The 10,281-nt window shown below is 36.9% G+C and overlaps 2 protein-coding genes across 3 annotated transcripts; one reads left to right on the top strand and one right to left on the bottom strand.

The window, feature by feature from the left end:
- Nucleotides 1–1,062: 1,062 nt before the first annotated feature.
- LOC131770409 (serine/threonine-protein phosphatase PGAM5, mitochondrial) lies at nucleotides 1,063–4,386 on the bottom strand. Of its 2 annotated transcripts, none has more exons than XM_059086116.2 (4): nucleotides 3,938–4,386; nucleotides 3,169–3,379; nucleotides 2,429–2,562; nucleotides 1,063–2,050 (listed from the first exon to the last, which is right to left on the bottom strand). In XM_059086116.2, exons 1-4 carry the CDS (start codon nucleotides 4,315–4,317, stop codon nucleotides 1,903–1,905), a joined length of 873 nt encoding a protein of 290 aa, XP_058942099.2. In that variant the 5' UTR covers nucleotides 4,318–4,386; the 3' UTR covers nucleotides 1,063–1,902. The 2 variants fall into 2 exon arrangements, with proteins under 2 accessions (XP_058942099.2, XP_058942100.2); XM_059086117.2 differs by having other exon boundaries at nucleotides 2,429–2,559.
- A 33-nt stretch (nucleotides 4,387–4,419) lies between these two features.
- On the top strand, nucleotides 4,420–10,225 carry LOC131770405 (ester hydrolase C11orf54 homolog). The gene is made up of 9 exons (XM_059086111.2): nucleotides 4,420–4,578; nucleotides 5,655–5,753; nucleotides 5,889–5,962; nucleotides 6,102–6,203; nucleotides 7,136–7,210; nucleotides 7,372–7,458; nucleotides 7,600–7,749; nucleotides 8,511–8,624; nucleotides 9,094–10,225. Exons 1-9 carry the CDS (start codon nucleotides 4,512–4,514, stop codon nucleotides 9,265–9,267), a joined length of 942 nt encoding a protein of 313 aa, XP_058942094.2. The 5' UTR covers nucleotides 4,420–4,511; the 3' UTR covers nucleotides 9,268–10,225.
- Nucleotides 10,226–10,281: the final 56 nt, after the last annotated feature.

Raw genomic sequence — 10,281 nt, 5'->3', positions numbered from 1 at the left:
ATTACGAATTGATAAGGATAAACTGTATGATTCAACGTTTTTTTTTTCGATATTTTCGTGATATAAAAATACAACGAATGCTGAACCAATGAGAACGTTCATAAAAATAGCACACTTACCACTATCGGCGTACACGAAACAGTATACTTACCACAATCGGCGTACATAAAACAGCATACCACAATCGGCCTACAAGGTGTCTAAATGCTGATGTTGGATTATTGCGCTATTGCAATAATTTCATGGTTGGATCTTCATCCATTCTCTTCGTATTCATTTATTTTACTTTCATACTATGCCTCGTCGTTCAACTCAGCCAAAAAGCATTACTGAGAATCGAATTGCCATCAACGCCAACGTGTACACCGAATCCCGACCAACCCCCGACAATTTTGCCGAAAGTTAGCGAATGTTGACCGATGTTATTCAAAAGCTGGTCGTTTGTCTCCCGATTGTTACCGACTATTGCCGGTCTATTGATAAACAGGATCCACAGAGAGAACGATTATTTGTATGTCAAGATGTAAAGATGTAAGTATGTATGTGTATGTAAAATTTAAGAGTACGTAGGATTAAAAAACGTAATGTGAATGAAAATGCAAGATTTAACGAAAATGAACAGAAAAGCGAAAAAAAACCACTTGATACAAAAACATTTGGGCAAACATTTGGCCAACAGATGGCAGACAGTCAGTCAACACTACTAGACATTTAGCAGGCAATTTTCCAATCTTCAGTCAAAACATATCATCCGATTTCGAACGGTTTCGTCCCTTTTCGGAAGATGCGTCTCACTCGGGATGGTTCCGTCTAATTAAGGACAATTCATTCTAACTTCGCATTGTTCCGACTACTTGTTCCGTTCAACTTCGAAAGTTTCCGTCAAATTTTGGACGATTCAGTTTAATTTCGTGTGGTTCCGTCCATTTTCGGACAGCTGTCACTGGACTAACAGCTGACTAACTGTTGGTCACAGCGTCCTTAGATACAAGTCCCTTGATTCGTAAATCCTCTTAGGAAATGGCCAAAAAATAAAATAAAACCAACGAACTTGTCGGTGAAAATTTATTTTTGCACACTTAAATTCATCGCAATATTTAAACAAAGGGAAAAGAGGAAAAAGTAATCTTCCAAAATTTAAATTAGAAAAAAGTGAAAAATATTCATTCCAACATAAAAAACTAATTTTAAATAAAGTACGAAAATAAATATTACAAAGGATGTGAGCGAATTCTTCTCAACAAACTAGTTTAATGCAAGATTAAGAATTCTACATTAAATTTGGAATTTCTTTTGAACAAAAGAAATGGTAGTTCTTTTGTTAAAGAAATACAGCTATTTTAAGAACACCTTTACAAGTACTCTCTACTCAAGTGTCTTTAGGCAATTGATGTTTGATAATGAAAATTGAAACCATGCACTTTAAAGTTTTGTTGTTTACACAAACTATATGTGTAACAACCTGAGTTACCCATATCATTGCTCCATGTTTGGATCATTTTGGTTATAATAATTAAAACAATTGGCAGCTAAATTTACTGTGAAAGTTGTCAATATGGTAACTAGCACTCAGAAGTTATGTGGCTCAATGTTATGCCTCTACTGCTTTGACTTAATGGCTTGAAATGAATATCATGTAGTATTGCACAAAAAGTCCTTTGTCATTATATAGCTGTTGATTATCATTTCATTCTAGGCAACTAAATTTTTTTACTGGCAAACATTTTATGTTTTTTAGGTCCCCATTCAGCGACTTTGAAAAAAGATGAACATGGAGCTTTGATTACTTCTATAACAACTATTTTAACTCTTTCCTAATAATTAAACACCTAGCTGCTATTTTAAGGACAAATCTGTGGCACAGTCCTTAAGGAGAAGGTATCTTTCCTGAGTATCCTGTGTCTATGATGACAATTGATTGGGAGGTAGGTGTCCTGTGTCGCCCATACTTCTGACGCTCACCCTTCCATTGGGCCTTATAGTCACCCAAGTTATTCCACAGTGCCCTATGCTCATACGAAGCCAACCCTCAGGTGGAAACTGAAGAACCCTTATGAACAACACAAAACAGAAAAAACGGTAAGTTATAATAAATCATTAGTTTGTTTTTCCCTATTACTTAAAGGTATTATAAACCCTTTAAACCCTAAGACTGACTAGCATCTAATTTCTCCTTACAATATCACCCCTCAATCACATATTAAGGTCATGAGAATAAAGGAAATGATCACCAATGAAAGAAGCTTTTGATCAGTAAACAAATTCTCCTTGTCAGCACCTTAGGAAATGTATAGAGAACAGTATGGAGAATATGCATAATGACATTAGGGTGTACAGGTTTTAAAATGAAGGACACTGTTTGACTACCTGCTACATGTATCTAGGTGGCATTGTATATTAAAACATTTTGATTTCTGTGTCACTTTACCTGCAAACAAAGTATCTGATGACATTGGCATGGCACACATAGATTTCAACACTGTTTCCAACTTGATCAACATCTGCCCTGTGGATGTGTTTCCTGAAGGCAGCCTCAATGCGAGGACCATCTTGGAAAAACTGCTGTTCAAAAATGGAAATACCACAGAAATAGTTAAATCCTTGTTGTAGATTCAGGCACTACAGAACGGTAACTTATCATTTAATAAATAAGTTATTATCACTGTTTTCTTCCCAGTACAGAATGTAGTGGCTCACTGATTAGTAGTCTAATGAAAAATTTTTGTATTCTGAGATATGTCTGAGCCTAAGCCAAGATCAAAATGATGTGTTCTAGGGAAAGACATCATAATACTTATGTGCCCAGCGTTCCTAGCTGCAACCTTTTTGGTCACCTTGCAAGTAGTAAAAATGTTGGTAACTAAATTAGTAGCAAAGTCCACAATTTGGTGACATGTTTACTGATGTCAGTAAAAAAGCTGTTTGCTATTTAACCCTTTACACCCTAATATCAGTGTGTACATTCTCCATACTGTTCCCATACATTTCTGAGGATGCTAGTAAGGAGAATTTTTTTTAATCAAGAGCTTCCTTAGTTGGAGATCATCCCTTAATATTCTTGTGACTTTAATGTTTGATTCAGGGGTGATATTGTAAGGAGAAATTGGATGCTAGTCACTTGAAAGGTTTAAAGGGTTGAAACTTGTTATGATTTCATGACACACTGACCGTTTTGTCTGGTCTCCAGTTTTTTGACGCAGGATCAGGGGGAACTGGAGAACCCTCTCGTAAAAAGCCACATGTCTCTCTTGGCACCTCTGGCAGATATTTAGCAATGATATCAGCTGTTTCCACAGCTCGTATTAAGGTAGAACAAACCAATTTAGTGTATTTAAAGTCCAGGTCTTTAAGACGCTGGCCAGTAATGTTTGCTTGCTGCCTGAAAAAGTAACAATTAATCAATCAACTAACTTTCTCAAGATTAACAGTCTAGTTAAAGATTACCAAGTTATCCAAAATGCTCACAGCTTGCAAATCAGGGGAAAGAGAAGCTTGGTGTGTTCTTCACTCCAACCGGTGATCACTATTTTCTAGGTGCAGCTACTAACACATAATAGTGGAAATAACCCCTTTACACCCTAACATCAAAGTGACTAGCATCTAATTTCTCCTTACAATATCACTACTGAATAAAACATCAAGAACAGGAGAATACAGGAAATGATCACCAACTAAATTCTTGATTATCAAACAAATTCTCTTTGTCAGCTCCTTGGGAAATGTATAGAGAACAGTATGGAGAATATGCATACTGATGTTAGGGCATAAAGGGCTAAGTCGTGAATTCCACAGCAACACAAGGAAATAAACAGTTCTCAGCGGTATTTTAATGATGGGAGGGTAAAGACAACTGCAGACTGTAAATATCCGCATTTATGGCTCATTGGCTTAATTTTCAATTTTTAACAATTAGTTTCCCCATTACTTCATCTCCTACCTTCCTAGGTCCGTCAGCCTTTTATCATCATCATTCTTGGCGTCCTCGTGATACTGCCCGTGCCTTATGAAGACAAGATGGCGTACAGCTGTGGGCTTGAGCTCTTTAGATTCCTCGTCGATGCTACCGTCATCTCTCTTCCTAGGCCTCTTTGTGCCTTTCTCGCACATGTCCCAGTTGGAATCCCATCGAAAACCCGTCGGTTTGTAAAGAAGGCGGTGTTCGTATTCGTCAGGAGGGCTATATTGCGTTCCCCCTCCACTGGCATGTGCGGGATTTCTGGTCCCGTTAAACAAGATATAAGCTCCTGAAAAAGTTACCGCTGCCGAGGCAACTGCTGCGAATCTTGAAAATTTGCCTAACGCTGCCATTTTTCGCATAAATTTAATACGAGTTCAAATAAACCGGCGGACGCTGTCACTCCTCGATATCTGAATATCATATTTCTGAGCGGTAAAACTCAAGGAAGGCTGGGTACTAGACATTAGTAACGCCTGACAGTTTTCACTTATCCTTCAATCTTGTGATAAACGTGTCACCGTACTAGTTTTTCTCGGTGGCAAATATTTTTTCGATGGCTTCAAATCTACCCGTAGAGAGCAGAGATCTTCTCCAGCCTCCATCAGAAGAGTTGGCTCAAGGTATGACTGTTATGATATTCATATGATCGGAGTATTTTTACTATGAGGACAGGTCTTTAAAATACCACCTGTCACTTCCCAAAGGTTATTAATTTATGCGACGAACAACCCTTGAAACAATTACCCTCTCTTTAAAGGTTTAAAAAAAGTAAGGCTGTAAAAGATTCCTGCGTTTTCCACGTTCATTCACTGACCTTAACTGTGAATTAGGGATCGAAGCCCCCTGTAACCAGTTGTCACAACCAAGACCTCCATTGATAGTAATTCTCCTTACTGTCAGCCATACAGTTTTTATGATGTTAGTTAAGAGAATTTGGTATTAGATCACGTAATAATCCGCTATTTGATATTTTCTCTATTTTCTTCCCTAGTCTGCTTGATATTGTATTGATATTGTAAGGAGAATTTCTGTCTTGGTCACTGCCTAGAGCGAAAGGGTTCAAGATAAGTTACCTTTTAACTTGGCTCTATTGGTTTGATTACTCTTTCATTCCCAGGATCACAAATACAATTCTCCTAACTGACTGACATGCATTTAATACAATTTTAGCTCTGAGAATTTGGCTTTGAATCAAGAAATATTTCAAACTTGATGTTAATTTTACTCCCATTACCTGCTTCACCTTATTGCGAAGAGAAACTACTTATTGTTCACTCTGATAACAAGTGGTTAATGAGGATAATTCAGGCAAAGAAAAAATCTTTCTGATTCATGCAGATGAATCATGCAAGGCATTATGAGGAGAATATTTCATACCAGTGGATAAATCTCGGTCTTGGCATCATGTTAACATTCCATGCAATAATATTTTAACATTTACCTCAATATATAGGTGTTTTTTTTTATATTAGAGGCAGTTAGACTCCAACCTTCCCCTTTCCCCCTTTCACGGTCTCAAAGCCAACTGAGTTCAGTAATACATAAGCCACATTGCAGTCAATCTAAGAGGCAGCTTGTTATGTGCCTAGTAAACACCACCCAAAGATGCATCATTTTCATCACAAAAAACTGTTTATTATCAGTCAGTTCTATGCATTTCATCTTCCTTTGTTAACAATCCATCCTTTTTTGTTAGTTCTCAAGGATGGTTTATCCAAGAATTTTTCAAATGTGGAAGTTGAAGTAGTTGATTGTCCAGATTTGAGAGAGAAACCATGGACACTGGCTGCTCCTGGTATGATGTGAACTTAAATTGCCATACAAAACAATATTGACTGAATGACTATTAACAGCTTTTTAAAACTTAGTGACACATTGAGGCATTAATTAGTAGTACTTTACAATGGAAAACATTACTTTTTATATTAAGGTATTTGTGGCAGGGTCAGAATTGCTGATGTTGGTGGAGTGCCTTACCTTATACCTCTCCCAGACCTCTCCAAGGTAAACTGCTCAGTTGCCTTCATGAAATTTGAATATTCATGAATCATTCAAAGAAGCATAGATTATTTGGTACTTAGTTGCCTGTAAAGAGATCTGACCAAGGGGAGTATGTGCTAAATACACTATTCCTGTTTTTTAGTTATACGATTTTGATGATGTAGCAAAAAGCTCAGATCTTCCAGGAGGATTTGTTATTGGTGCAGGAGCTGGAAGCAGCAAGTTTGTTGGAGTGAACTGTGAGGTAAAACTCAAATGTTCACTTAACCCTTTATCTCCCATGAGTGACCAAGACAGAATTTCTCCTTACAATATCGATACAATATCAAGCAGAAAAGTAATAAAAATAAAGAAAATATCATTTAAGGGATTATTGGTTGATCTACTAACACATTCTTGAAACTAACACTCACTTTTGCTTTGTATCCCCTTCCCCTTCCCCTCCCCCCATGTTACTCTCTGAAGTTAGCAGGCAGGTTTGAGTAATTCAGTATAAAGATATAACAAGTGTGACAATTAGAATTACTGTACTGCTGTTTGAAGGGATCACGTATAGAATTACACATTGACAACAACAACAATCTTCATTTCAGTCTTAAAATAAAAGTTACAGTTAGTTTGGTCCACAGATAGCTAGTGCTGATTTAAGTGGGCCAGTCTTCAAATTCTAATGGAGATCTAATAAAGAACAGAACCAAAAAAGGATATAAAAAAAAAGATGGAAAATGAGTTACTGGAAGACTTAGATATGGAGAGGACTTAAACAGGCATTCTTAATTACTTAAGAGATTTACTTTTGGAATGATGTTGTGTATGCCAAGAGAGGAATTTTCTCTCTCCAAAATACTGAACAATAAATATTGTTGTTTTGAATTTGAAAGTTTGTTTTGGTAGCTTCCTAAGAGACCATCGGTTTCTCATCTTATGGTCTAACAGTAATTCTTGAGGGACAAATTTATTTTTTGTACTACAAGGTTTCAAAGTTTTATGTAGAAAATATTAGAAGTAGTTATTGTAAGTCAAATGACATTAATCATTATAGAAATGCTTTGATCAAAAACATGGGTTATCACTGATTTATGATCATCATTATAAAGTTCTTGGAGGTTTAGCTTTTTAGCTTGCCCAGCCCACAAGTTTCACTAGTGTTATAAATGTGTTATAAATGTCTTCCAGATGATGGCAAACTTGGTCACCAACTCAGAACAGAAGGGAATCATTGCAACAAAAATTGCTAAAGTGAATGAAGAGGTAAGTTTCTATTATTTGTAGGTGTAACAAGCAAGAAAGTGGATTTTTCTAACTCCCATTCAAAAAGTGAGAGGAAAGAGGTGATCTCCAAGAAGTGTGCACCACCAAAGCAACTTTTTGTGATAATAATATGTGATATATGAATTGTGTTTTTGTTTCAGAATGGATCCTTTGTCCTGGAAGATTACAAATGTGGAGAGTTTAATTTGTTGGGTAATTTTCTTGTTAGTGATGGAAAACCAGGAAAGGTTTGAAAAGTTTGTGACTTTTTTCAACTTTCGCAAAAAGATCCTAATTGCTAAATCAATTACAAAACACAATATAGCTTATGCTTTTAGCAGAGACTTCTTTCATCGCTTTAAATAGAGATTTACGTTTGTTTCTTTTAGGTTCTGAAAGTTTGTGCCAGCAAAAGGACTGGAGATGAGAATTTTGTCACGTGCATGCGAAACACCCTGGCTGGTCGCTATGGAGACCAACCAGTGGGAATGGGTGGAGTGTTTTTAATCGAAAAAGGAAAGGCCAAGATTCATGTTATGGTACGGTTATGGTAATATTTGTTTTTACTGAAGGTCAAACGGAGATAGCTCACAATCAGAATCTAGTACTTTCCAAGGGTCTGGTTATTTGAAAGCGATGGAAAAGGATGGGTGTCTTAGAAGTCAAAATCAAGAGCAGCCCACAAAGTGAGAAAAAAAGAACTCTTAATGTGCTTAAATTTCCCGGTGATCACTCGCGCATTTTTATGAAGTGAACAAAGGTTTATTGTTAGGTGACAGATAGTGGTGACAGTCGAAAGCGTGCACCTTGTGGTTATAGGTAACGTCGCCTCCTTGCGCGTCCACTTCAGGAAGTTAGAAAAGACTGTCATAATTAGGAAACCACGGCAGCTCAAACCTAAATAACTTCGGAATTCGAATTCATATATGAAATACTTTCTAAATATAAACGAAAGATAAAATCATTCTGAACTGACTGACTAACTGACTTACTAATCATAAAAAAAACTTAATTCTTCATAACAATACTTCAGGGTGACGGAACTTGGGGTGACCAGGCGAGGGAGCGAAATCGCGGGTTTCCAACTTAGAAAGTACTCTCAAATACCTGTATGACAACAAAAGAATAGGGAATTTTGAGGATGATCTTGAAAATTCATCGACCCCTAAGATAAACGACCAATAGGCAGACGATATTAAAATCTGAGTGCAGATTTTATTTCAGACTTTTAAAAACTTCTTAAGACGTTTTTATTGAAAAATTCTATAACTGATTTTAAGTCTTTTTTTGGTCTGAATAGCCCAGATTTTCCCAAACTCCACTCAAGACAGACGCAGATGTGAACAATTGGCTCAAATTCTATGAGATGAGTGCCCCATTGGTTTGTGTGGGAGTCTTGGAAAGTCACGATCCTGTGAGTGTTCTTTTCTTTAATTTGTTGTCATTATAAAGAGAAATCCTAATCAGTAATCTTCGTTTTTCGAAATATTTTTATGCTATGTTTATTGAGTATTTGGCATGAGTTCGTCAATGCCCTCAAAGATCATACCTCACGACATTTTGAAAATATATATTTTTTTTGCGCCATGCAAAACGTCCTAAAGCTAATTTCTATGTGAAGAACACTGCCAATATTTGTCAGATAAGGAAAAGCCGTAACAGGTCATTGTTAAAACCAGGATGGAAAACAGTATGGAAGATTTAAACGGATTGAAAACCAACTAGAGAACAATTCAGTTCAGGGCTTCAAGAACTGTGTCCAAAGGTTCCTTATCACCTTAACAGGATTAATGTACGCGACGTTGCCAAAATGCTAGTGTGGACGAAGGATACAATTCCTTACCGTAGCGAACTTTCTCAAAATCTTGTCATTTTGTGTTCAGGGTCTGGACTTGCGCATTGAACACTTCCACTGCTTCAGTGATCATGGAGAAGGAGGGCATTACCATTATGACGTCACACCCGATGACGTGCAATACACTGGGTTCTTTAACGTCGCTGAGAAAATTTACAGAATAGATCGACCGCTAACTACACACAATGTTGGAAGAGACTGAGGAATGGCCTAAGATCACTATTCCATAAAGTGGCTAAATTTTCAAATAATTGAATATTTAAATCTGCGCTTGAAATTTTACACAAGCCCCATTACATTTTAATGTATTGTTTTGGGAATCTAACAAGATTAAAATTAGCATGGTATTGTACAGGTGAGCAAATATAATTTAAAATCTAAAAGAATTAAAGAAATTTCTACGGTTGCACTGGGGGACGCGTTGTCGTAATGTTAGCGCGCTGGATACTGGGGCTAACGCAAACAAAGGAGCATACAAAAATTTTTCCTTTTCCATGTTTAAAAACACAATTTCCTCTCTTGAAAGGATCTATTTTACTAAGTATTATTTTATGGCTTAGGCTTATGGCCGATATAACGCGCGCTCTGATTGGTTAAGAGCGAGATCAGAGCAGGGCATTATACAGTGGTAATGCCCTCGGGCCGGTTATGGATTGTGCAAACTAGAAAAAGCGCAAAATGTTAAACAAGTACCACGGCGGTTATTTTCGCTGTCTGAAAATCCGAGCGCATGAAAACGATGAAGGCCGATTGACAGCCAGAGAGAATAGACTCATTTTGATACAAACAGGTAAAGTTTTAGAAGAGCAGCGAAGGTACTATTTTAAATTAATTGTTTTAAATTACCTCGCTATCTCTTGGTCAACACGGCGAGGCCTCAGTTTGAAATTTTCCCGTAACGACCTCACTCTTGGTTGTTAAGTAGTAAATAATGACTTATTAGGACTGAATTTGAACGAAATGAATTGTGAAAGTAATTTGCTTTGTAAGTGGTATATTGCCTTGGACTGTTCTTGATTGCATGGGGTAAGGTTACATAGTAATGATTGGAGTAAAACATTGAAATGTGATATATGAATTTGAAATCAGCTGGAGAAATCTCGTCTTTGTGGAAATTACTTTTGGCTTGATAAGAATATTAAAGAGATACATCTTTGGAATTGGCAGCCTGAAAATTTATATCGTCAAAGGGCACAGTTGGAAGGGTCAGTTGAAA

Source organism: Pocillopora verrucosa, chromosome 2 (genome assembly GCF_036669915.1).
Source record: "Pocillopora verrucosa isolate sample1 chromosome 2, ASM3666991v2, whole genome shotgun sequence".
Classification (NCBI taxonomy): domain Eukaryota; kingdom Metazoa; phylum Cnidaria; class Anthozoa; order Scleractinia; family Pocilloporidae; genus Pocillopora; species Pocillopora verrucosa.
The sequence above is the reverse complement of the archived record's forward strand: the minus strand, read 5'-3'. Positions and strand labels throughout refer to the sequence as shown.

What these genes read in the sequence shown, in the direction of transcription:
- LOC131770409 (XM_059086116.2), bottom strand. Translation starts at nt 4,317, where the DNA reads ATGCGAAAAATGGCAGCGTTAGGCAAATTTTCAAGATTCGCAGCAGTT. An exon ending in ACTGGAGACCAGACAAAACG is followed by an intron (nt 2,563 to 3,168) that starts GTCAGTGTGTCA and finishes ATTTTTGAACAG; the next exon opens with CAGTTTTTCCAAGATGGTCC. An exon ending in ATCAGATACTTTGTTTGCAG is followed by an intron (nt 2,051 to 2,428) that starts GTAAAGTGACAC and finishes GTTGTTCATAAG; the next exon opens with GGTTCTTCAGTTTCCACCTG.
- LOC131770405 (XM_059086111.2), top strand. Translation starts at nt 4,512, where the DNA reads ATGGCTTCAAATCTACCCGTAGAGAGCAGAGATCTTCTCCAGCCTCCA. An exon ending in TTGCTAAAGTGAATGAAGAG is followed by an intron (nt 7,211 to 7,371) that starts GTAAGTTTCTAT and finishes TTTTTGTTTCAG; the next exon opens with AATGGATCCTTTGTCCTGGA. An exon ending in GTGATGGAAAACCAGGAAAG is followed by an intron (nt 7,459 to 7,599) that starts GTTTGAAAAGTT and finishes TGTTTCTTTTAG; the next exon opens with GTTCTGAAAGTTTGTGCCAG.